Source organism: Piliocolobus tephrosceles, chromosome 6 (assembly GCF_002776525.5).
Source record: "Piliocolobus tephrosceles isolate RC106 chromosome 6, ASM277652v3, whole genome shotgun sequence".
NCBI classification, from domain to species: Eukaryota; Metazoa; Chordata; class Mammalia; order Primates; family Cercopithecidae; genus Piliocolobus; species Piliocolobus tephrosceles.
In genome coordinates this window covers 43,989,534-44,016,407 of record NC_045439.1, presented here as the reverse complement: position 1 = coordinate 44,016,407, position 26,874 = coordinate 43,989,534, and the positions used below count along the sequence as shown (strand labels likewise).

Here is a 26,874-nt window from a genome sequence, read left to right as displayed (position 1 = left end):
GCATTTGTAAATGTCATGGCGCTGATGGGAGTGTAGCAGTGAGGACAATCAGAGGTCACTCCGTGGCCATTTTGATTTCGGTAGACCGGCTTCTTTACTGCAACCTGTTTTATCAGCAAGGTCTTTATGACCTGTATCTTGTGCTGACTTCCTATTTCATCCTGTGACTTAGAATGATTTAACTGTCTGGAAATGCAGCCCAGTAGCTTTCAGCCTCATTTTACCCAGCACCTATTCAAGACGGAGTTGTTCTGGTTCACACGCCTCTGACACTATAGCTCTTACAAAGAAAATGTATTGCTCATCTTAATGACGAGTCTAATTTGTTAATATTTTGTTGCAAATAGGGGAGAAACAACTCTGAAAACAAACAAAAGTCACTTTTAACCTAAATATTTTCTTCTGAAATATAATTTTAATTGTTTGTAACTATGAAATCCTCATTAGGAAACCTACCTACAATAAATTGGATCTGATGTTCAAGGCAGAATACATGGAAACTGAGACCAGTGGGCCAGGAGTGAAAGTTGTCTTGAATGATAATTTTACTCCATCACTTAAAACCAAGTTTTTCCTTGGCCAAGACAGTTATTAACATTTAATTTCCAGAGTAAATAACAAGATACTTATATTTTGATGGCAAAAACATCATGTAACACACATGCTCTATCTAAGGTTGGGGAAGGAAGGCGCTTGCCAGTGGGTGTGACTTTGGTTGATCTATTTTAGCATTTAGTTTTACCTTGTCACTTTTTAATATCTGGACATAAATAGATACCATCAATCAAAATAATAAATCAATTATTGTCATATGTTAAGTGAAACAAAAAAGGAAAGATACTCATAATGTAATAAAATCCTCTTTTCACATGCCAATAAACAGAGAATATCGCAAATATTGGAATATTTCATTTGCAACACGAATCCTAAAAAACATTATTAAAAGGAAATAACATGACTATTACCAAAATGAATAGAAAACAGTGAAAGCCCTATATGGTAAATGCATTGAAATAGAGCAGTCTATTTTTCCATTAAGGTATTCAGTGTAATGTTTGTGTATGTGTGTATGTATTTAAATTTTTTTGTTCTTCTAGAGCTAATTTCATTTTCAACTTGGCAAAAAATATTAACCTTAATCAGTGCTTAAAATATCTTCAGGTTTGTGCTGAAATATTTTCTTAATTCTGTCTGGAAACCTATCAAAGTGCCCAGATGAAGACTTCAGACAGAGTGGGAAGTGAAAAAAGCGAATTGTTTTTGTAGAGATTTTAAGCAACAATAAACTCTGTAGGAGGACAGATGTTCCGTAGTAATAATAAGAGCTAGTATTTCCTCTACCTTGCTATGTGCCAGGCTATACTAGGCTCAATTCATGCCCTGTCATTTAATTTCTGCAATAAGCCTAAGATATAAGCACTATCATTATTCCCATTTCACAGATGAGGTTTGGAGGAATTAAATAAGGTGCTCCAGGTTACAAAGGTTGTGATAGTTTTGAACCCAGACTGACATCCTCTTAAACCTGATCTTTTTTGCTGCCTCTAAGTAAAGACTCACAGGCAGCCCGTGCTTCTGTGTCACTCTGGCCACGCCCCTATCATTCCACTTCTTTCATTGTATTGCATTTGTCCCTTTACACACCCACTTCCCACACTTTCTGGTTAGCTTCCCTGAGGCAAACACAGTGTCTTACTTATCCTTCTGTTCTGAGGATTTAACATAGTGATGTGACCCTTGTGGAAGCTCAGCAAGTGCCTGTGGAATGACTAATATGTTGTCCAAAGTCACGGAAGGTTTATATGTTAAAGAAAACATTGCCTTGTTATATACAATAACTGATGTGAAAACAGTGTCAATTACTTTTAAAGCTGTGTTAGGTATTCCTTTCCTCAAAGATCAGATTTTTCAGAAAGGTGGGTGAGCAGATTGCTGCTGCCTATAGGAATTTGAGGGAGTATGAAAAAAACCCAGAGATGATTAAATAATGTGAAATGTATGTACAGTATTAAGAAAAGTTAAGAGAAGAGATACTGAAAGCCTAATTTAATTAATGGTTTTTACATTAATGATGGGTTTGTCTTCTCTACAGGGAAGCAACCCATTTTTCATTGACAGTGACACCCAATAAAAAGGAATAGTCCTGGCTAACACGGTAAAACCCCATCTCTGCTAAAAATACAAAAAAAATTAGCCGGGCGTGGTGGTGGGTGCCTGTAGTCCCAGCTACTCGGGAGGCTGAGGCAGGAGAATGGCATGAACCCACCAGGCAGAGCTTGCAGTGAGCGGAGATCCCGCCACTGCACTCCAGCCTGGGCGACAGAGTGAGATAATGTCTCAAAAAAAAAAAAAAAAGAAAAAAAAGAATAGTCAGACATTTTCAAGCCTTAGGAAATGTTTTAAAGCTTAAAATGCAATTAGTAGAGCAAAGAAAATGATTTCATATGTATTAAAATATTATGCAGTATTACTTAATGGGGTAAATCAATTTAGCTTCAGCTTTGAGGGATTGAAATCCGATCAAAGAAAACCATTTCTGGTTATAAGGAATAGTTTACAAAGGGGGTTTGAGGAGCATTCTAAATGAGTTTACACTTGCATCTTTAAAATGGGTGGTATTAACTTCCGCAATCACATCTTGCTCCACGATGTTCTGATTAAATATGATGATAATGTCCATTTTAATTTGGGTCTTTAATCACCCTGTCAGAAAGCTGTAGCCAATAAAAGCTCTCTAGTCCTTGCTGTATAAGCATACTTCTGCCATTTGCTTCCTCTTTAAAGGATGCCTACAGCTTGAATTCTGCTACTGCCTGCAGCAGTGTTCAGAAGTGAAAGACCAGAATGAACAAGGACTGCCATACAAAATAACGTACCCACCCTGCCAGCACTGACATTTCCAACCACCCAAGCCTTACAGAAGGCTGGTCAATACCCTTGGCCCTCCCTGAACATGAATTTATTTGTAAAAGGAAAACCTTTTACAAATATATCAAGAAAATATATCAAGGGTGGAGTTAGTCTGCCAGTGCCAGTATGTCAAGTTGCCAGGGTGCTTTTGTTGATTTTGTTTTCTGGAAGCTGTCTAGCATGAATCCACCTCCAATGTGGAATTTTGATTTAGTGATAATAAAATTCTGAAGCATCTACTAGATTAAAATGAATGTTCATACCCTATTTTACTTGATTCTTTGATGAAATGATATTAACTTTTTTCTGAGACTCTTCCTGACCACCTCAAAATTGTTTTGTTTTTGTTTTGAGGCAAGGTCTTGCTCTGTCGCTTAGGGCTGGAGTGCAGTGGCATGATCTTGGCTCACTGCAATCTCTGTCTCCTGGGATAAGGTGATTCTCTCACTTCAGCCTCCCAAGTAGCTGGAACTACAGGCGTGCACCACCACGGCCAGCTGATTTTTTTTGTCTTTTTGTAGAGACAGGGTTCCCCATGTTGCCCAGGCTGGTCTCAAACTACTGAGCTCAAGTGATCCAACCTCCTTGGCCTCCCAAAGTGCTGGGATTACAGGAGTGAGCCACCTTGCCTGACCAAGGTGTTCTTTCTGAGGGGAGATCCATACTCTTCTCAAAGCATTTACTACATGATTCTGCATTGTCATGGTCCATATGCTCATCAGTCCATCTCAGTGGATTATTACCTCCTTGAGAGCAGAGCTGTGTCTTGTTCCCTTTGCCTTCCCAGTACCTAGCAGGGTGTGTAGCAGACATAGTCATAGTCAATAAATATTTATTGGATGATTTTTTTTTCTGAAGTGGCCCTTTTCTCTTTCCTTTTCACTTATTCATCTCTCACCTTCTTTAGGTCCTCTCCATCTGTCCCAAGGACATGAGAGCTGATATCTGTGTTCATCTAAACCGGAAGGTTTTTAATGAACATCCTGCTTTTCGATTGGCCAGCGATGGGTGTCTGCGCGCCTTGGCAGTAGAGTTCCAAACCATTCACTGTGCTCCTGGGGACCTCATTTACCATGCTGGAGAAAGTGTGGATGCCCTCTGCTTTGTGGTGTCGGGATCCTTGGAAGTCATCCAGGATGATGAGGTGGTGGCTATTTTAGGTACTGTGAACTTTCCTAATGTAGTAGCAAATGCGTAGTAACAGTTTTAGATGTTTTACTTCTCTCATTTTTAAAGAGAAGTTTCCTTTGTTTGGGAACTTTGGAAATTGGGTCACTAATGAGATGTGAATCTTAATGAAAACTAATAATGCTATTTCAGCAGAGAACATTACTATCAGTCACAGCCTAATGGGCTGAGTTTGATTAAACTTTCTTTGGCAACAGCAGGACAGTACCTTTTAGACTAAAGCTGGTCACAGCCTAACGTGCCTTGTAGCTCCGTGCTAGTAAGTGTGAAAATGGCTTGTGGAATGATTGACATGGTAGTGACATAGGGTGTTAGTCTCAGAAGGGCAATAGAACCTGTCTAGTTCAACCCTTTTCTTTAGATAGGAGCCAAGGGAGGCCCAGAGAAGCTTAGTGACTTTCCCGGTTAGTAAATGAATGGAGGCTTGAATACAGATCATTTTACCCCAAAACTTTCCTCATCACAGTTAACCTAAGTAGTGAGCTGAAAGTCTGGAGGAGGTTAATGAGTCTGACCTTTTATAGCAGTGATCACAGTATAGGTAAATTAAATTTAGGTTTATAAAGCTGGTTCTGTCCATCTGTATTAATAGGCCATAAAAATTGTTTGGCTAATCATAAATTCATTTTAAAACTTAGAGCATTTTAGAACTTAGAATTCAGTAGATAGTTGTACTAACCACAACCACAACAATAAAAGGGCAGTAACAGTATATATAAGTGATAAAATAAAAAAAAAGTTGCATGTTTTGGGACAGTGTAGGGTATACAGCTTGGCAAAAAAAAAAAAAAAAAAAAAATTGCCAAATAACCTTTTAGATCATTTTCTGCTCAAATATCTGCAGCTGGTTCCTGAAATGCACAGATATAAAAGGAAGTAATAATGAGGTCAGAGGAGAATCACCTCTTGTTTTTTTTTTTTTTTTTAATCAGGTAAAATAAGTTAGAATTGCAGGATGTCGACTTCATTTTGATCACATTTTTCATGGCTTGTGTCTCATGAAAAATGAGCTCAATTTTTAAACTATTGGATTTTCAGCTACCGAGGTCAACATACCATAGCTTGAATGCCACTTATTCTCAAAAGTAAAAGATTAACTGATAGACTTTAGAAACTACAAAAGCAAAATCCACCACAATATAATGAGAAACTGACTTCAAAAACACCATTACTTGAAAAATATAGAATTGAAAATGGAAAAGAAATGACCCTTCATAGGAAAAGAGGTTCTGTAAAAATTGTAAGTTCTAGAAAATGGCTCAGGGTTGCAAGTGACTGAATACCAAGGTTTGTAAGGTTTTCCTTAACTGCATATAAATAATATTAGAATTACAGTTAGATTTCTTCTAGGAACCATCTTTATTTTTTTCAAGAAGAAAATACAACAGTTTAGAGTCAACATTCTGGGTATGTTTAATGCTCATTAGTGCTTGTTCTGCTTCGTTTACTGGAGTATAAAGGAGATAAATATAACCCTTCATAAAAAGTTGTACATTTCACCAGAACAATCCTTTGTGATAAAATGAAGCATATTTACACTACAGCCATTCTTGTTTGCTTAAAGAACAGGATAAAATACAAGGCCAAAGCAAATGTATTTTATTTTCCTGAATGTCCACGTCAATGGTGGTTAGGAAAAAAACATAAAATGTATTGCATGAAAATGAGTACCCTCATGATAAATTACCTCAGCTGTAGAATCATTGTCATTTGCTTTGTCCCGTTTTCTTTATTACAACTTCACTTGGGTAACTCCTTTTCTAAAAGAAGGTTGCAGAAAGCCCTGAGTACAGTGCCTCTGGCCTGGGTCTGCTAAAATGAGACAGTTTGCTCAGTGAGACCGACAAAATGCTTTTTCCTTTCATTTTAAAATAAAATGGTAACTTGTTTTGCCCAATGACACAGTAAAAATGAACACAGGACCCCCGGGTATTGGACCCATCTCATCATATATCTGTCACATTTTATTATTTTGAGTGTGTGCTTTTTGTTTTCTCTCCTCAAAAATCTTGGAATTCAGAGACTTTTCACATCTTGTGCTTAATGAGTCAAATTATACAGACAACTCTCTGGCTACCTTTCTTATTTCTATAGGCTCTGAAAAAGAATAGTTCTTTCAAAAATCCATCAGATTAGGATTTTTGTTTGTTTGGTTAACATACAAAATGCTTTAATAATGTTTTAAGAAAGGAGGAGGAAAATAGTAACTTACCAGCACTACTTTTTCCCGATTCTCCTCTTCTTCCTCTTCTTCTTCTCCTCCTCCTCCTCTTTCTTCTCATTTTTGATAGTTTAATTTTGAAATAATTGCATGCTTAATGAAAAGTTGCAAAACTTATCAGGGTGTGAAGGCATTATGTGTATATAAAATATTAAATATATGGTATTAAATATATATAATCCCTTCACACCCTGATATATATATGTGTATATATATAAGTTGTGTGTGTATATATATACACACATATATATATTATATATATATACACATTATATATATACACACACACACACATATATATATAACAAGATATATATGTATATCTTTAAGTTCTGCTATATTAAGTTGATTTGGTCTTTATAACTTAATATATTTTTTAAATCTTATTGATTTGTCCTGGTACTGAGAGTGGCGAGTTAACGTATCTTATTATCTAACATATCTGATTATTATTCATGCATTTTATCTATGTCTCCTTGCATCTCTTGTAGTTTATGCTATATAACATTTGCTGCTATGTTATTTGGTGTACAGATTATTTATGATTGTTATGTCGTAATTGTCAACTGTGGCCTTTGGCATTGAAATATGCCAAAAGCCATCATGTTTAATACTCTTTGCCTTTAATCTTGCAAGGGTCAGAGAGGAACAAAATCCCTACATCCCTCACATCTGAGGACACCTCACAAAAATGGGAACTTGCCTAAATTAGTCCAATAGGAGAAATAAGAAGGCCTTGCTGTCTCTTCCACTGATTCATTTGCCAGTTAAAAGATAGAGAAGGAAGGTTATTTTAAAATTAATTAGAATCTCTGAATCCAAAAACAGGTGCAGTTTCATCTTTTTGGATTCTTGCCACTAAACAGTCTCTTGATAGGCACATAATTCTTTAGTGTGTCAAAAGTGCTAAGGAGTTTAATGAATAAGTTCTGAAGCATAACTAATTAATGGAAAGATAAAAAATTTAGTCAACAAATAACCTCCTTTAACACTGGAGGATGGCTTCAAGATGTTTTTCTTAATAGGGCATATGAATATAATTGCAGTTCATGTCTTTTTTCAATTTGAAGTTCTTTCAGTTCCTACACCTCCACCTTTTTCTTTTGACCTTCCCACTTTTTATAAAACACAAAGAATTCCAAATTAAGTTCATGATGCATACATAATATTTTATATTCTTTAATGTCATATTCCTTTTTAGTTCCTACCCTATAATTACTTAATGTGAACAGATTTGTCGGTATGGCTGAAATAGCCAGGTTACTTCTCAATGTCTTGACAAGTATATTGTGCCTTTCTGAGGTTATAAAAATGACATTTCCCTGCTAACAATAGACCCTGCTCCTAAGACATTTGTTTTGTTGTATTTTCATTCTGTCTTTTTTCATCTGTGTTCATTGATTGTTAGAATCATAGAGTTAGAGTTATTAAACTAAGACAATCTCTATTTAAGTGTTTTAATTGTAACTTCAAATTCTTAAGAGAGCTATGCTTGTTTATGGATGGTTTGGATAGAGGGATTGAAAATTGTTATGGAGTTAGGGAAAAGCATAAATGAGGATAGGAATAACATAATTAAATCAACTTAATAAGAAAGAGAGTCTTTAGCACTTGAATTAAGATTTTATTTTAAGTAGAATCAGTTATTCAAGATCCACTGTAGGCCAGGCATGGTGGCTCTTGCCTGTAATCCTAGCACTTTGGGAGGCCAGGGTGGGTGAATCACCTGAGGTCAGGAGTTGGAGACCAGTCTGGCCAACATGGTGAAACCCCTTCTCTACAAAAAATACAAAAATTAGCTGGGTTTGGTGGTGCATACCTGTAATCCCAGGTATTTGGGAGGCTGAGGCATGAGAATTGCTTGAACCCAGGAGGCTGAGGTTGCTGTGAGCTGAGATCACACCACTGTACTCCAGCCTGGGCAACAGAGTGAGACTCTGTCTCAAAAAAAAAAAAAAAAATTATAAATGTGTGCATTATCAAAGAAAATTTATAAATTGCGCTGCTCAAAATTAGAAATCTCCTTATTTTTATTATAAAAATAAAAAATATGAGATGTAAATGAATAATATTTTATTATTTTGAGAATCTGTGAGAATGTGATTTTTATGCTGTAGTTAAATTTCTTCCTGTGCACTTGCTGTTAGAAGTCAAGTGCTTCACAGTTTAAATCCTTAAAAGGGTTTTTCCCAAGTTCCAGAAAATTATTTTCTTTTGCACCCACACTTCTGAGTTTTTAGATGCTGAACTGTGAAACATGTAGATTTGTTCTATGTATTATGATGATGAAAATACTTAATTCAGATATTTTTATAAAGGAAATAATCAGTTGTTTGCTTGCTTTTAAAAACATGCATACTTGTCTTGATTTAAACATTTTAAGCAGTGATTATAACATTGTTTATCTATGGTTCAAAATATACCCTTTTAGAGTTCCTCAGCCTGCAGGTTTTGGGATGAAATATGAGTTTTAACAATCTTGGTAGCTTAGATTCAACTTCAAACCCTTTCTCCATCACCCTTCAAAACTAATTTATTCTATCCCCTTGGTATCTTTTAATCCTATTCTTAATATCCCTTACCACAGTCAATGCTCTTAAAATTTTGGTCCCGAGTGTGAAAGGAAAATATCTCGGGCCCCCAAGATCACTAAGGAAAATTCATGCTGGAAACTGCTTCGGGCAAACCTGCCTCCCATTCTATTCAAAGTTACTAAGATGGATGCATATCTGATTTGCCTCCTTTGGAAAGGCTAATCATAAACTCAAAAGAATGCAACCATTTGTGTATCACCCATCTGTGACCTGAAAGCTCCCTCTCTGCTTCCAGTCTTCCTGCCTTTGCTTCAAGTTGTCCCACCTTTCCAGACCGAACCAATGTACTTCTTTACGTATATTGATCGATGTCTCATATCTCCCTAAAATGTATAAAAACAAGCTGTGCCCTGACCATGTTGGGCACGTGTCGTCAGGACCTCCTGAGGATGTGTCATGGGTGCATCCTCAACCTTGGCAAAATAAACTTTCTAAATTAACCGAGACCTGTCTCAGATTTTCTGGGTTCACATGGGCCAGGACTACCATCTTAGTCATTAGACTTACCTGCTCATGAATCTATCATAGAATCATAGGGTTAGAGTTATTAAACTAAGACAATCTCTATCTAAGTCTTTTAATTGTAACTTCAAATTCTCAAGAGAGTTATGTTTGTTTATGGATGGTTTGGATGTAGGGGTTGAAAATTGTTATGGGGTTGGGAAAAAGAGCATAAATGAGGACAGGAATAACATAATTAAATCAATTGAATAAGAAAGAGAGTCTTTCACACTTGAATTAAGATTCTATTTTAAGTACAATCAGTTATTTAAAATCCACTGTAGGCTGGGCATGGTGGCTCTTGCCTGTAATCCTAGCACTTTGGGAGGCCAAGGTGGGCAAATCACTTGAGGTCAGGAGTTAATAAATCTGTCATCAGCTTCAACCTCCTTTTCTGTTATACTGCCACCACAATAATCTTCCTAAGATGCAATTGTGTCCGTCTCCTCATTAGTATTTCCAGTATCTTGAGGATAAAATGTAACTACGAGTATGGCCTACAGGGCCATTTGGGTCTGGTTTTTGCTCTCGGTTCCAGCCGGATTTGTGTCATTGTCTATCTCTACCCTATTCTCACCATACTGAATTGCAGGAAGTTTCCTGAGTTTAACAAAGTTCCCTCTTCCTGTCAGGCTTTTGCATATTCTGCTTCTTTAGAATACTTTTTCTCTCGTTTTTAGTGATTTGTCTCTTGCTTCCTTGTTCTATTTTATTTTTCTCTTATTGCCCTAGACTGGGTTAGATGCCTCTATTCTGTGCTTCCACTTGGATGCCTATACAGGGTTCTTAGTACCCACTATTTTTATCCTTCCCCTGTTAATCCTCCCACTGCACAGTGACCACTTGAAATTTCTTGTTCCTTTTTGTCTCTCTGTCATCTATGATAGGATCTCTTCAATAGGTTCTCAGTAAAGGCTTATGAGTGAGACAGATTAGCTAGTACAGCTGTTACTTGGTATCCACTAAGGATTGGTTTTAGGACACCCTCACAGAGACCCTACTCTGAGGATACTCAAGTCCCTTATGTAGAATGGTATAGTATTTGCATACAACCTATGCACATCATCCTGTATATTCAAAATCATCTCTAGATTGCTTGTAATTCCCAACACAATGTAAATGCTGTGTACATAGTAGTTTTATTGGTTAGGGAATAATGATAAGAAAAAAATGTCTGTACACATTTAGTACAGATGCAGCCATCCATTTTTTCCCCGAAATATTTTATGTTTGTGCTTCATTGAATCCATTGATGAGAAACCCAAGGGTATGGAGGGCCAGCTGTACTATACTTTGCCAACAAACTGTTTTCATAATTGTTTCAGTTCTGGGTACCCAGAAAAATACGTTGTGTTCTGTTGACTCACTTGCCAATTTCCTCTATGCCCTCTGTTCCTCCTTTGTCTAGAGGTTTATAGTAAAATGCCTTTCTCAAAAGCCTGTAGCTTTAGTTTAGATCTGTTATAGGCAGAAGAAACATTTTCCTGCTGTTAACTAGGCAATTTGAACAAAGAGAATTCAGGGGGGAACTGTGTTAAGTGTCTCAGACTACACATGGCTCTCTGATAAGTTGCTCCTTTCTTGTTCTCCATCAAGGATCCTCAGTACCAAGAAAGAATCTAACTTATACCTGGTAGTTGACCATAATAAGAAAACTTTAAATTACATTCATTGAAGGAAATTTAGCTTTAATTCCTAAAGTGGAGTTGCTTTTGTCATCAGCTAGAATGAATGATTCAATAAATCTGAATTAATTTCATTAATACATAAACATTTAAGAATTAAAAGAGGCCGGGCACGGTGGCTCAAGCCTGTAATCCCAGCACTGTGGGAGGCCGAGACGGGCGGATCACGAGGTCAGGAGATCGAGACCATCCTGGCTAACACAGTGAAACCCCCGTCTCTACTAAAAAAATACAAAAAACTAGCCGGGCGTAGTGGCGGGCGCCTGTAGTCCCAGCTACTCGGGAGGCTGAGGCAGGAGAATGGCATAAACCCGGGAGGCAGAGCTTGCAGTGAGCTGAGATCTGGCCACTGCACTCCAGCCTGGGCGACAAAGCGAGACTCCGTCTCAAAAGAAAAAAAAAAAAAAAAGAATTAAAAGAGACTTAAAGAAAGAAAAAGAAAGAAAAACCTTATCTTTCATTAGTAAATGAGCCCCCACCCACTTAAGTAAAATGTAAAGCCAACAGATACATTTTGATTTTAATATTCCTTATCAAACTTTTAAAGTATATTTTTGAAAAATACACTTGGGCCTCTTTGAAAATCTGATTAAAACACCAATAATTATTAATGGAGTGCTCATTATTTTGTATACATTTTTTGTTTGTTTGTTTGAGACGGAGTCTCGCTCTGTCACCCAGGCTAGAGTGCAGTGGCCGGATCTCAGCTCACTGCAAGCTCTGCCTCCCGGGTTTACGCCATTCTCCTGCCTCAGCCTCCCGAGTAGCTGGGACTACAGGCTCCCGTCACCTCACCCGGCTAGTTTTTTTGTATTTTTTAGTAGAGACGGGGTTTCACCGTGTTCGCCGGGATGGTCTCGATCTTCTGACCTTGTGATCCACCCGTCTTGGCCTCCCAAAGTGCTGGGATTACAGGGTTGAGCCACGGTGCCCGGCCTTGTATACATTATTATATCAAGTCATTTAATAGCCCTGTGAAGAAAGTAATTATTGTAGTCATGTTACAGATGAAGAAACTGAAACTCTGTAATATCACGTGGTTCACTCTGGGTCACAGCTAGTAAGTAATTGGTGGGCACAGGATTTTAATCCAGACCTGTCTGAAATTGTGTGCATGCTCTTAACCATCAAATTACAAAAAAAAAAAAAAAAAAAAAAAAATGATGCTCTGGTTAACAGGACTTTTGAAATACAATTTTGAAATTATGGTACAACTATTTGGTTTAATCTTAATGGAAAATAGAGTACCTATATTACCTTTACCAGTTTATTTGTGTTTATTTTTGAAAAAAGATTTCTCTAACACCACTGCCAAGAATTAGGCACCATAACAGTACACATTACAAAAACCCTTCACTAAATATTACCTAAGGTACTTAGTTAAGTATGAATTGGCTAAATAGCTACTAAGTATCTACAAATACTGTCCTTCTCCAAGTCACTGGTTTACCACGAGGGAGGTGTTTAGGACTAAGGAGAGTTGAGCCCAGGGTGTGAATGCCATGAGTTCTTAGAACACAAGATAGGGATGTTACATTCGACTCTCCTCTTTCATCTGGGTTATGGAAGAGTTCAGGGTCTACTGAGATGGTAAATGTTACAGTGGAAATGAAGCTTGCTTTCTTTGTGAGGTGTTCCCTAATTTCTTTAAATTAAAAACAGTATTTTTCTTCTGCGCTTTGCACATCCCAATCTGTATACACTTACTTCATTTTCTTCTATTTTGTACTTTTTTTGGTCTGTCTCTCTTACAAAATTAAAGACTTCTTGAAAGCCAGATTTCTATTTCCTGAATCTGCCTATTCCCTCACGGCGTAAAGCAAATGTTTCAACTTTTGAACAAAAAGTCCAAAAAACTTAAAAAAAATGTTTTAAGTGGTAGCATTTTATTTTATAAATAAATAATACAGCATAAGGTAAAGGAAAAACGAAAGACAAGTAACAATAATACAAGAACGAAAGAAAGAAAACCTGTGCTTTTAATCTCACTCCTTTATCCCTGTGATTGCTTTTTGTTTCCCTATACGCTTCTGTGATCACTGCCCTTACTCATATACATTTCTATCACATCAACACAGCTTTATTGAGGTATAATTGATACACAAATATCTACACATATTGAATGCACACAATGTAATACCATTACTGTAATTGAGGTGATAGACACATCCTAAAACTCCCATAGCTTTCTTCTGTCATTTTTTTCATTGTAAGAACACTTAATATGAGATCTACCCTCTTAACAAATTTTGAAGTTCACAGTACTGTGTTGTTAAGTATAGGCTCTATGTGTACAGCAGACATCTAAAACTTAATTCATCTAGCATAACTGAAACTGTATAACCATTGAACAAAAACTATCCCTTCCCCCATCTTCCAAGCCATGACAGCCAGTATTATATTCTCTGCTTCTATAAATGTGACTATTATAGACACTTCATATGAGTGGGATCATGAAGTGTTTGTACTTCTGCAACTGGCTTATTTTGTTTGGCCTAGTGCTCTCCAGGTTCTCCTATATTTTTGCAAATGACAGAATTTTCTTCTTTTCAAAGGCTGAATAATATTCCATTGTATGCATATGCCACGTTTTCTTTATCCATTCATCTGCTGATAAATACTGGGGTTGTTTCCAAGTCTACCTATTTTGAATAAAGCTACAATAAGCATGAGAGTACAGCTATCTCTTTGAGATTTTGATTTCAATACTTTTGGATACATACACAGAAGTCAGATTATTGCATCATAGGTTAGAGTTAGGGTTGAGTCAGGATGTCACATTCATTAATTGAATGAGGAAGAAAAGACAGCCATTATTTCCCACACTTCACAGTTGCAAAAGTTGTACGACTTAGTTATAATATGAACAATATCATAGGCTTCAACTCTAAATGTTTTCTTAGAAAAAGAAGACAGGAGAGTTTCAAGATGTAATTGATTTCCAAATTAGTCTTTTGCATGGATTTCTTTTTTATAATATGCCATTCCTTTTCTTGATTTAAGCACATATTTGGATTTTTGTATGCAGTCAATTTGTTCTTAACACTAATAGTGCCAAACTCAGGATAATCAGCATGTTTATTAACATTTCTTCTACCTCCTTAAAGGTAGTTTCTTACTGATGTCAGGATACTTTCTCTTTACTTCTGCTTAATAAGAGTTATTTGGCTCATTCTTTGTGTGTGTAAAAAAATCTACAAGCTAAATCAGTTATTTTTTTTAATAGATAAGAATTATTATTTGCTTCTCTGAAAATGTCTTCAAGCTTGTATCTATGATGATTTTAACATAATGACTTTGGACATCAATCATTGAAGAGTGACAGACATCTTTTCTAAATGTTTTAAAAGATTTTATTCTAATAAACCTATATAATTTCTTAGTTTCAATACTCATTGTTTTGTTCTTTCTCTTCTTCCTTTTTAAAATATTACTTTATGACCCTTGCAGTTTGTACATAGTTGAATCCATTTGGAATAATATAATTAAAAACATATAGTCTTATTCATCTATAAATGAATACTTTTGGACCCATGTAATTATAATGAAGTTTATGAGCCGATTGCAATGATAACTTATATGAAGGACTGACTAATAAATAAAAGTGAATACAGTTCAAGTCCAATATTTCTTTATTAATTTCCTATCTGGTTGATCTATTCATTGTTGAAAGTGGGTTATTGAAGTCCCCTGCTATTATTGCATCTCTATGCATTTTTTCCCACAAGTCCATTAATATTTGCTTTGTATATTTTGATACTCCAATGTTGGGTACATATATATTAACAGTTGTTATATACTTGATAAATTGATGCCTTTATCATTAAATAATGAGCTTATTTGTCTCTTGTGACAGTTTTTGACTTGAAATCTATTTTATCTGATGTAAATATAGCCACCCCTGCTCTCTTTTGGTGACTGTTTGCATGGAATATCTTCCTTTCTTTAACTTTCAGCCCATGTGTGTTCTTAAAGCTAAAATGGGTCTTATAGGTAGAATATAGTGGGATCTTGTTTTTTTAACATCCATTCAGCCACCCTGTCTTTTGATTGGATAATTTAATCCACTTACGTTTAAGGGTATTGATAGGTAAAGACTTATTCTTGCCCTTTTATTCATTGTTTCCTGGTTGTTTTGTAGGTCCTTTTTTTTTCTTCTTTTCTTGTGACTGACTTACTGTAAGTTACTTATTGTATCTATGGTTATTTTTGACCATTTTAACTTTTAACCTTCATACTAGAGATCTGGAAGATTTATATACTAATACTATAGTAATGGAATATTCTGCTTTTTACTTTGTATTGACTTCTACCAGTGAGTTTTATACTTTCATATATTTTCATTTTGATAGTTATTATCCTTTCATTTCCAGTTGAAGAACTCCATTAAGCATTTCGTATATGATGGTCTAGTGGTGATGACATCATGATCAATGGGGAACACTGAAGACTTTACCAGTAAGATCCAGCACAAGGCAGGGATGCCTGCTCTTACCACTTCTATTCAATATAGCACTGGAAGTACTAGCAAAGGCAGTCAGACAAGAAAAATAAATAAAAGGCATTTAAAACAGAAAGAAAGAGGTAAAATTATCTGTTTGTAGATGACACGATTCTAGATGTAGAAAAAGCCAAAGTTTCTACAAAAACCTTGTTAGAACTAATAAACAAATGTAGTAAAGTGGCAGGTTGCAAAATCAACTACAAAAATTGGCAACATTTCTATATGCAAATAATGACCTAGCTGAAAAAGAAATCAAGAAAAAATCTCACAATTGTTACAAAAATACATACGAATGAATTTAACCAAAAAGGTAAAATATCTGTACACAGAAAACTATAAAGCATAGATGAAAGAAATCAGATGGCTCTGGGTATACCACCAATAAGTTAGCCCTGCTCCACAAGGAACAGTGAAAGAAAAAAAAAAGAAAGAAAGAATTGAAGAAGACACAAATACATGGAAATATATCCTATATTCATGGGTTATAAGAATTAATATTGTTAAAATGTACATACTACCCAAAGCAATATACATGGTCAAAGCAATTGCTATCTAAATTCCAATGACATTTTTAAAGAAATAGAGAAAACAATCCTCAAATTCATGTGAAGCTGTAGAAAAAACCCAAATAGACAAAAATCTGTATGGAGAAAGAACAAACTTGGAGGCATCACACTTCCTGATTTAAAATTATATTACAAATGTCTAGTAATTATAACAGTGTGGTACTGGCATAAAAAAGAAACATGGAGCAGTAGAACAGAACAGAGAGCCCAGAAAGAAATCCAAACATATATAGTCAACTAATTTTCAGCAAGGGTGCCAAGAGGCCACAATGGGAAATTAGTAGTCTTTTCAATATATAGTGCTGGGAAAACTGGATTTCCACATGCAAAAGGATAAAATTAGTACCCTATTTTCCACCCACAGAAAAAATCAACTCAAAATGGATAAAACACCTAACTGTGAGACCTGAAACTATAAAACACGTTGATGAGAACATACAGGAAAAACACCTTGACACTGGCCTTGGCAATGACTTTTTGGATATAACACCAGAAGCTTGGGCTACAAAAGCAAAAATAAATAAGTAGGATTACATCACACTAAAACGTTTCTGTACAACAAGGGAAACAATCAATAAAATGAAAAGGCAGCCTATAGACTGTGAAATATATTTGCAAACCACATATATGTAAGAACTCTTATAATTCAATAGCAGAAAATAAATTACCCTGTTAAAAAGTGAGCAAGAGACCTGAGCAGAAATTTCTCCAGATAAAACATAAAAATAACCAACAGGTATATGAAAAGGTGCTCAAATCACTAATCATCAGGGAAATGCAAATTAAAGTCATTATGAGATATCACCTCACACCTGTTAGGAAAGCTATTATCAAAAAGACAAGATATAATAAATGTTGATGAGGGTGTGGAGAAAAGAGAATCCTGGTATACTATTGGTGGGAATGTAGTTTGGTGCAGCCATTATGGAAAACAACATGGAGATTTATTAAAAAATTAAAAATAGTACTGCTGTGTGACCCAGTATCCCTCTACTGGGTAAATACCCACAGGTGATGAATTTATCACCTCCTACAGATATCTTCACTCCCATGTTTGTTGCAGTATTATTCACAATAGGCAAGATATGGAAGCCACCGAAGTATCCATTGATGGATGTATTGATAAAGAAAATGTAGTAAGTATATGCAATGGAATATTATTCAACCTTAAAAAAGAAAGAGAGCCTGCCATTTGCCACAGCATGGATGAATGTTGAGGACATTATACTAAGTGAAATAAGCCAGACACATAAATAATATATTACTTGATTTCACTTATATGTAGAATCTTTTTAAAAAGTCAAATATGCAAAGATAGAGAGTAAAACAGTGGTGGGGAGGTAGAGTAGGGTGGCAGGAAATGAGTACATGTAGGTCAAAGGCTAGAACGTAGCACACATGTAGGATGAACGTTTTTAGAGATCTAATGTATATATGAAGACTATAGCTAATAATATTGTATTGGCATATCTCAGGGATTGTGTTGGTTTGGTACCTGGCCACCATAATAGGGCCAATGTTGTAATAGAGTCACCAATTTTTTGGTTTCCCAGCACATATAAAAGTTATGTTCACATTATGCTTAGTCTGTTATGTGTGCAATAACATTATGTCTAGAAAATGCATATACCTTAATTTAAAAATACTTTATTGTTAAAATATGCTAGTGATCATCTGAGCCTTCAACGAGTTGTAATCTTTTTGACGGTGGACAGTCCTGCCTTGATGTTGACAGATGCAGACTCATCAGGTTGGTGGTTGCTGAAGGGTGGAATAGAGGTGGCAATTTCTTAAACTAAGATGACGATGAAATTTGCTGCATCAACTGACTCTTCCTTTCATAAAATATTTCTCTATAGTATGTGATGCTGACTGATAGCATTTTAGTCACAGTAGAACTTCTTTCAAAATTGGAGTCGGTCCTCTCAAACTCTTGCCACTGTCTGATCGACTGAGTTTATGAACTGTTATAAATCCTTTGTTGTCATTTCAACAATGTTCATAGCGTCTTCACTAAGAGTAGATTCTGTCTCAAGAAACCACTTTCTTTGCTCATCCATAAAAAGCAACTTCTCACTGGTTGGTTTTATAGTGAGATTGCAGCAAGTCATCCACATTTTCAGACTCCACTTCTAATTCTAGTTGTCTTGCTATTTCTACATCTGCAGTTACTTCCTCCACTGAAGTCTGAAGCTCTCAAAATCATCCATGAGGGTTGGAATCAACTTCTTCCAAACTCCTGTTAATATTAATATTTTGGCTTTCTCACATCTCACATGAATCACAAGTGTTCTGAATGGCATCTAGAATTCTGAATGTTTTCCAGAAGAGTTCCCATTTATTTTGCCTAGATCCTTTAGATGAATCAGTATCTATGACAGCTATAGCCTTACAAAATATATTTCTTGAATAATAAGACTTCAAAGTCAACATTACTCCTTGATCCATGGGCTGCAGAATGGATGTTGTGTTAGCAGGCATGAAAACAACATTCATCTTGTACATCTTCATTAGAGCTCTTGAGTGACCAGATGCATTGTCAATGAGCAGTCATATTTTCAAACGAATCTTTTTTTCTGAGCAGTTGGTCTCAACAGTAGGCTTAAAATATTCAGTAAAGCATGCTATAAACAGATGCACTGTCATCCAGGCTTTGTTCTTCCATTTATAGAGCAAAGGCAGAGTAGATTTAGCATAATTCTTAAGATTCTAGGGCTTTGGGAGTAATCAAGGAGTAGTGGCTTCAACTAAAGTCAGCAGCTGCATTAGGCCCTAACGAGTTAGCCTATCCTTTAAAGTTTTGAAGCCAGTTTTTGACTTCTCTCTTTCTATGAAAGTCCCAGATGGCATCTTCTTTTAATAGCAGGCTGTTTCATCTGCATTAAAAATCTGTTGTCTAGTCTAGTCACCTTCATCAGTTATTTTAGCAGATCTTCTGGATAACATGCTGCAGCTCCTACATCAGTACTTGCTGTTTCAGCTTGCATTTTGATGTTGTGGACATGGCTCCTTTTCTTAAACTTTATAAACCAATCTCTGCTAGCTTCACACTTTTCTTCTGCAGTTTCCTCTCCTCTCTTAGCCTTTACAGAATTGGAGATAGTTAGGGCTTTGCTCTGGATTTGGCGTTGGCTTAAGGGAATGTTGTGGCTGGTTTGATCTTCTTTCCAGGCCAATAAAACTTTCTCCTTATCAGCAGTAAGTCTGTTTCATTTCCTTGTCATTCATGAGTTCCCTGGAGTAGCACTTGTAACTTCCTTCAAGAACTTTTACTGTGCATTCACAACTTGGCTAGCTGTTTGGTGCAAGAGGCCTAGCTTTTAGTCTCTTTTAGCTTTTGACATGCCTTCCTCACTAAGCTTAATTATTTCTATCTTTGGACTTGAAGTGAGAGATTTGTGATTCTTCCTTTTGCTTGAACACGTAGAAGCCATTTTAAGGTTGCTGGTTGGCCTAATTTTGATATTATTGTGTCTCAGAAAACAGGGAGGCCCGAGGAGAGGAAGAGGGAGTTGGGGGATGATGGATCAGTGGAGTATTTAAAGCACACACAATATGTATTGATTAGGTTTGCCATCTTATACGGGTGTGGTTTATAGTGGCCCCAAAGAATCACAACAATAACATGAAAGATTACTGATCACAGATTTCCATAACAGATATAATAATAATGAAAAAATTAGAAATATTGTGAGAATTACCAAAATGAGACACAAAATGATCACATGCTGTTGGAAATATGATGCTGATAGACTTGTTTGACACTGAGTTGCCACAAACCTTTAATTTGTAAAAAACATAATATCTGCTAAGTGCAATAAGGTAAAGCACAATAAAATGAGGGTTATGCCTGTTTGTAACACAAATTTTTGTTAAATAGGTAGATTTTAGCTGCTTTCATCTCACAATCAAAAATATGTAAGATGATAGACATGTTAATTTGCTTTACTATAGTGATTCACTATAGTGATTTTACTGTCTTTATGTATTCCATAACGTTACATGTTAAATCTCAAGTATATACAATAAAACTTACTAAAAAAAGAAGTGAATACATGGATTAAGATCACTGTATAGAAAAATCTTCAAATAGAGCCACTATCACACCCCTAAACTCACAGAAAACTACCTAAGTAAAATTCAGATTAGCAGTTCTCACTGATGAATACCTATAGTAATTTTTATTTATGTATTTATTTTTCCGAGACTGAGTCTTGCTCTGTCACCCAGGCTGGAGTGCAGTGGCGTGATCTCAGCTCACTGCAACCTCCTCCTCCTGGGTTCGAGCCATTCTCCTGCCTCAGCCTCCCAAGTAGCTGGGATTATAGGCACCCGCCACTGTGCCCAGCTAATTTTTGTATTTTTAGTAGAAATGGGGTTTCATCATGTTGGCCAGGCTGGTCTCGAACTCCTGACCTCATGATCTGCCCACCTCGGCCACTCAAAGTGCTGGGATTACAGGCATGAGCTACTGTGCCCTGCCTAACTGTGGTAATTTTTATGCATTTATTTTATTTATGTTATTAACTCACCAAATAATGTGTCTCACATTTGAAAAAATAAATCTGGCTATAAAATCAGCCCCTTAGGGGACCATAATCCCTAAGCATACCGTAGTCTGTATTACTTCTTTAATTATGTTGTAACTCTCTCTCTGTTTTGCCTTAAATGTTCCAGTTTCCTACTATATGAGTCTTTCACACTTATTTCTGTTTTACAATCCTTTTTCCTGTAGTTTAACAGTGAAATACTTCATAAGACTTGATGAAAAGAACTGAGAAAATATAAATAGACCAAACAACAACTTTCATGTTTAGCACAAGCTTTCTACTAATTTTAGGATTTGAGGGGAGGTTAGTTATCTCTAGCTCTAAAATGTTTATAGCAGAGACTACTTGTACCCAGCAGGAGCTGACCTAAAAACCAGCATCAAATGTTCTGTAGTCAAGAAGATGAACAGGCGTTCCCAGCCCTGAAAGTGTGCAAAATCTTTTGTACAATAAAGAAAAGTGTTTCTTCATTAGTTATTCCATGCATATTAGATGCATGCATGTTAGATATTCCATGCCTAACCCCACATTTTCACAGCCTATGATTTCTGAGATGACTTACAGTAAATGTGCATAATATGCTTGAAGAAGGACATTAACCAACTTTAGTTTGGCTGGTAAATTAATTAATTTTTTTGAAAGATGACCGTATTTTCAGAAATGCGGTAAAAGTTTGTTGTGAATTGATTGCTTAATAGGTGACGTAGAAAGCCAACAAAGTAAACACACTTTGAAATGGTTGATTAGCTTAATATCCAGTTTACATATTGCATATCCCAATGAAAATTCTATGTAATGAAACAATTAGTGTTGCTTATTACGTAAAGTGAATTCTGATGTTGGGGGCAGAATTATCTACTTTTGTTAATTTTGCTTTGCTTTTCTAAACTTTTTGGGAGAGGAGCAGGAAATAAAGTTTATCATGAGTTCATATTCTAGTTTATTGCTATCCTCACTGTATCATAGACTTTTTATTTTCCCATAATACCAAAAACATAATAATTTAATGTAATAATTTAAATTTAAAAATTTTAGGCAGAAATAGTGTAAGAATTTTTAATTTCATCAGTTAAGTTAAATAAAATATATAACAGATATTTGAATGATTCTTTAATTAAAAATGACCCATACTGGTAAGAAGAAATTACCTTTCCATTTTGAGTACCTTTAACCTGTTGAAAATGCACTTAGTAATCAATGAATATTTATTTATGATCTATAAATCTATGTATATATTTTATGAATTCAGTTTTATTAAGGAGTATAATGAAAGACATTGGTGAAAATGGTTTGCTGTTTTTTAATATAGAAAAATTTGGAAAACAGAGTAAGAAGAAAAAGACGCATAAACATACCACTTAAATCCAGTTGCTATTATTATTTAAATGCATTTTATTTTAGTCTTGTATCCCTTTAGACTTTTAGCTCAATTTGTATCAATTGATAAATTTATATAACATAGTATATTATATGATATGATTTGGCTGTCTCTTCACCTAAATCTCACCTTGAATTGTAATAATTCCTACATGTCAAGGGCAGAGCCAGGTGGAAAAATTGAATAATGGGGGCAGTTTCCCCCATACTGTTCTCCTAGTAGTGAATAAATCTCTTGAGATCTGATGGCTTTATAAATGGGAGTTCCCCCTGTACAAGCTTTCTTGCCAGCCACCATGTAAGACATGGCTTTGCTCCTCATTTGCCTTTGGACATGATTGTGATGTCTCTCCAGTCATGTAGAACTGTGAGTCAGTTAAACCTCTTTTCTTTATAAATTACCCAGTCTTGGGTATGTCTTCGTTCTTTATTAGCAGTGTGAGAACAGACTAATAAACTATATATAATAACATATACTTATAAAATACATTATACTTTGGTTCCATCAAGAGAATTGTCTTAAGAAAAGAAGATAAAGTAGATTTCTTAATTGACAATTCTTTTAGTCTTGACACTTCAGTTTCATTTTTATATATTTTGTTATAGCTGTAAACATATTCATATTATTCTTTATATATTTATTTCTTAATTAACATTGTAAGTTAAGAATTTTTTGCATGTTATCTCAAAAGCTGTTTTAATTCTTTGGACATTGATATTTTACACATATTTTTACAATTGCCATAGCTATTGGACATATAGGGTTTAAATAAAAATCTAGGGTTATCATTAATAACACTATAAAGAATATTACATGCAGTGGTTCTAATGTTTTGATTCTCAGATGTGAAAATATATGAAAACCAAATAGCTGTAAAGTAATGAGCACTCATAAATGGTTAAGAGGTTATAATTGACAATTTAAGAAAATGATACAGAAATGAGTCATAGAGAAGTGTGACTTTTTTTCTATCTCTTGAAGGAAAAATCCAGTATGGAAAGAGTAAGAATAAAAAGGAAAAGAAATAAGAGGTAGATCAAAGCAGCCCTTTAAAAGCTTGCCTTTTTTTTTTTTTTTTTTTTTTTTGGTGCCATCAGGAACTGTGGTAATGTAACAGTTGTTGATGTTTTCTGTTTACAAAGTATTACACATAAATTATAAGACAAAATGAAAACCATACATTGTTCCATAATGCAGAGAGGACCTACCATTTTGATGCATTTACTTCTGCGCTTTGTGTGCATATATGTATGTATGTTTGGGGGTGGGGAGATGGGGTACATAAAATGAGATTATACTGTGTGTATGGTTTGATATCCTGCTTTTACTATTTTATATAACCTTATATAACCTCTATGTCACTTGTAAAATTTATGATACCTTGTGTCTGCATACTATTTCATTATTTATTGACATTTATTTCTAATTTTTTGTGATTATCAATTTCACTTCAGTGAGCATTTTTATAAATAAATTTGGTACTTCTTGTTATGCAATTTGAATAAATGCCTATAATTGGGATTACTAGTTTGAAGAGAATACCACGTACAGAGTTCTGAAACTCATCTGTATAAAAGGAGGTAGAGTTTCTGTAACTGCAGTCTCCCTTTGGTTATTACGATGCTGTATAACCCTAGAGACTTTGTTTGGATATCAGGTTTCTAATCTCCCTTCCTTGGGCAAATAAATGGGTATTAGATGGTTAATTCGTTCATCAGTGTCATGAACTAAAAGGAATTTTTGGAGGGTCCAGAAACAAATGAATTGCTTAAGATTAATTAAATATTCATTATAGTTGTTTTATGCTGGTCACATGATCATGTGGTGGTTTTAATCACCTCTTCAGTCATGTGCATATTTTCTCTTTCTACCCTGAAGTCCCCCTTAAGCTTGAAATCAAGCCCCATGTTTCTCTCAGAACTTCCCAACTACCTAGGTGAGCAAAGAATCTGTGATCTCACTCACTCAACCTCTCTGTTTCTGTCTTGTCATTGTCTTTGTCTCTCTCTCATTTCTGTGGTTACACATTTTCTTTTTTCTCTGGTTGTCTGGCTGGCCTGAAGGGTGATGCAAGTTCTTTCTTCTTCTTCTTCTTTTTTTTTTTTCCTGTTAGGTCTGATTTTAATCTGCTTGATGACGGCAGATAGTTGCTCAGCTCTGTGGTTTGAGTGCAGAAAGAAGAAATCATTAACAGAGTGTCTCTAGGAAGATGTTTCCCTCCTGGATATACTCCCCCTGTCTTTTTCTCTTTAAAACTTTTCCTTTCACGCAGAAGTTGAACAAAGAATGCAGTTGACTACACTTCAGAAACCAGGGACTTTTATGGAACTGCCTCGGCAGAAAGGCCTTGGGGATCTTTAACCTTAGACTCTTTCTCGTTCTTTTTATTTGGGCAACTAAGTATTTGATTTCAAATGATAAATGGTTGAGTTCAGGCCACCAGTGGGTAGTGCTCTGAAGTGAATAGGTGATTTCTGTGCAATTTCTAGAATGTTTAAAAGCCGTCTACATTTGATGATAGTGTAGCACTTTTTATAGAACTGTTCATGGGATAACACATTTGAGTCTCCATGTTTTACTCAAGCTGGGTCCTTCAGCTTTGTCATTGTGGATGGGGAGCTCTTGAGCTGGACTCTGAGAACCTGTATAAGGTTGGCTAGGTAGAGAGGGAAGGGCATTCTTGGGGAACTAAGTCGTGGCAAGTTTTAATTGGCTTAGGGCACAATTCATAGTTACTGAATAATGTGTGTGTAATATATGTTGGATCAGCCCTAGATTTATTTACAGCAGATCCTTCTATGTTGCATTTTATTATCTTTACCAGAAGGCAAGGATGAAACTAAGTAGTCACCTTTGCTCCTTCTAGTCAAAATAGGAAAAGTTAAGGTGGCAGAAAATAATGAAATTATTTGTTAAAATGAGGTGTTTGGCTTCTCTGTTGGATCCATTTATTCATGTCACTGCAGATTTTCATCAATAACTGAATTCAGGGTGATGTTACTTTCCGTATTATATGAAAGCATTGTATATTGTTATGTGTTTAGAGATGCGGTTATCCCCTCAGTTCTAAATTATGCTGGAAGGTCAATACTATATAAAACTGAATAACAAGAGTGATCACAATAAGAACAGTGGTAGATACTTGAATATGTATCTTATACTGTTTTCTAGGGAAGGGTGATGTATTTGGAGACATCTTCTGGAAGGAGACCACCCTTGCCCATGCATGTGCAAACGTCCGAGCACTGACGTACTGTGACCTACACATCATCAAGCGGGAAGCCTTGCTCAAAGTCCTGGACTTTTATACAGCTTTTGCAAACTCCTTCTCAAGGAATCTCACTCTTACTTGCAATCTGAGGAAACGGGTATGTTGTCTGGGTCTGCTTTTTCTTATTAGTGTCCAGAGTATTAATTAATTCAGCTCTATTAGCTGAGGAGTAGAAAAGATACTTTGTTTTGCAGCACTAAATTCCCATCAATGTAAAGTGGCATAATTTTCCTTCCCTTTATTTATATTTTGTTAACTTTTTAAGGGAAAAAAACACCCTGTTTCTATGAGTAAAGACTTGAATCTTTACCATTTAATATACAAAATGAAAAACAGACTTGAAGAGAAACAAGCTGTGAACTCTCCTATGATGTAGTTGGTTCTTGGAGTTTATAACACTGCCATAAAATCAATTCCAGTGTCTTTTACCTTATTATATGGGTTTTTTAAAAGCTGGTAAAGTTAATCAAGCTGGGTGCCTATTTTACATTCTCAGCTCTCTTTAGGCACCTCTCATTTCATAATCAATTCACAAAGTTTACTCTTTCAAAGAACGCTATCTCAAAAATTAATTAGCCACATTGACACATCCTACAAATATGGATAGGAATCCTTTATTTTACACTGCTGCTGCACATTTAACCTTCATTGCCACTTTTTAACTGATGAGTGTGACACAAATTTAATTTGCATGAAGAAATCTCCTACTTCTGGTTTCTAGGTCATTGGGCGTTGGGTAGGGCTTTTTTATTGCCAAGAATGAAATATATGTTTGGATAACTGCACTTAAGTGATTTTATCTAAAATGATCGCCTGTCTGTGGTGAAGTATTTTGAAATAACAGTCATTCCTTTCCATAACCTGCTTAAATGAAACCTTCTCTGTAGTTAACAGGGAGGGAAGAAATCAAGCAAAGAGATAAATTAATGTCTATACTGTAGCAATGTAGAAATGAATGTAATTAAGTCAATGTAATTCCTACTTAGGGTTCCAAGAAAGGATGAGACTAGCAGGAGTAGTGTTTGTACTGGTTGTATCACATTTATTTGATCTATACTTGAACATCATTTTCAGTTCATACTTTTGTTATCAAATAGATGGAGCGTCCAGAACCTGTGAGACAGAATTAAATAGCTATAGAGAACATACAGACTTAAATACAGGTACCTATGCTCAATAGATCTATAGTTAAATGTGAATATTATGTCAAACACAAATAGTTGAAAGTGAAGGCAGATGAATGTGGAAGAGGGATGCTAAATATTAACTAAATGTGGAAGTTTCTCACTTATTGTTAGGGAGCTCAGAGTCCCTTTCAGTATTAAGCAGGAATGTCTCCTTTGGTCTACGCTCTGCCTTCTGCAATGACAAATTTCCCTTCAACAAGGCAACCTGTTAGGTAGTTGAGTCTTGTGGTATGGTTGGTCCTTGAATAACACAGATTTGAACAACAAGGGTCCGCTTACACACCAATATTTTTTGACCAAATGCAGATGAAAAATACAG

The 26,874-nt window shown here is 35.6% G+C and overlaps 2 protein-coding genes across 3 annotated transcripts in view; one reads left to right on the top strand and one right to left on the bottom strand.

Moving 5' to 3' along the window:
- Positions 1-26,874, bottom strand: part of KCNH5 (potassium voltage-gated channel subfamily H member 5) — a 952,486-nt gene that overhangs the window by 523,094 nt on the left and 402,518 nt on the right. The gene's annotated exons all lie outside the window — the stretch shown is intronic.
- LOC111554508 (potassium voltage-gated channel subfamily H member 5) overlaps positions 1-26,874 on the top strand; it is a 307,063-nt gene that overhangs the window by 202,451 nt on the left and 77,738 nt on the right. Inside the window, exons 6-7 of the mRNA XM_026456131.2 lie at positions 3,818-4,070; positions 25,269-25,465. Coding sequence (XP_026311916.1) covers positions 3,818-4,070; positions 25,269-25,465 — 450 coding nt within the window. The remainder of the gene's footprint in view (positions 1-3,817; positions 4,071-25,268; positions 25,466-26,874) is intronic.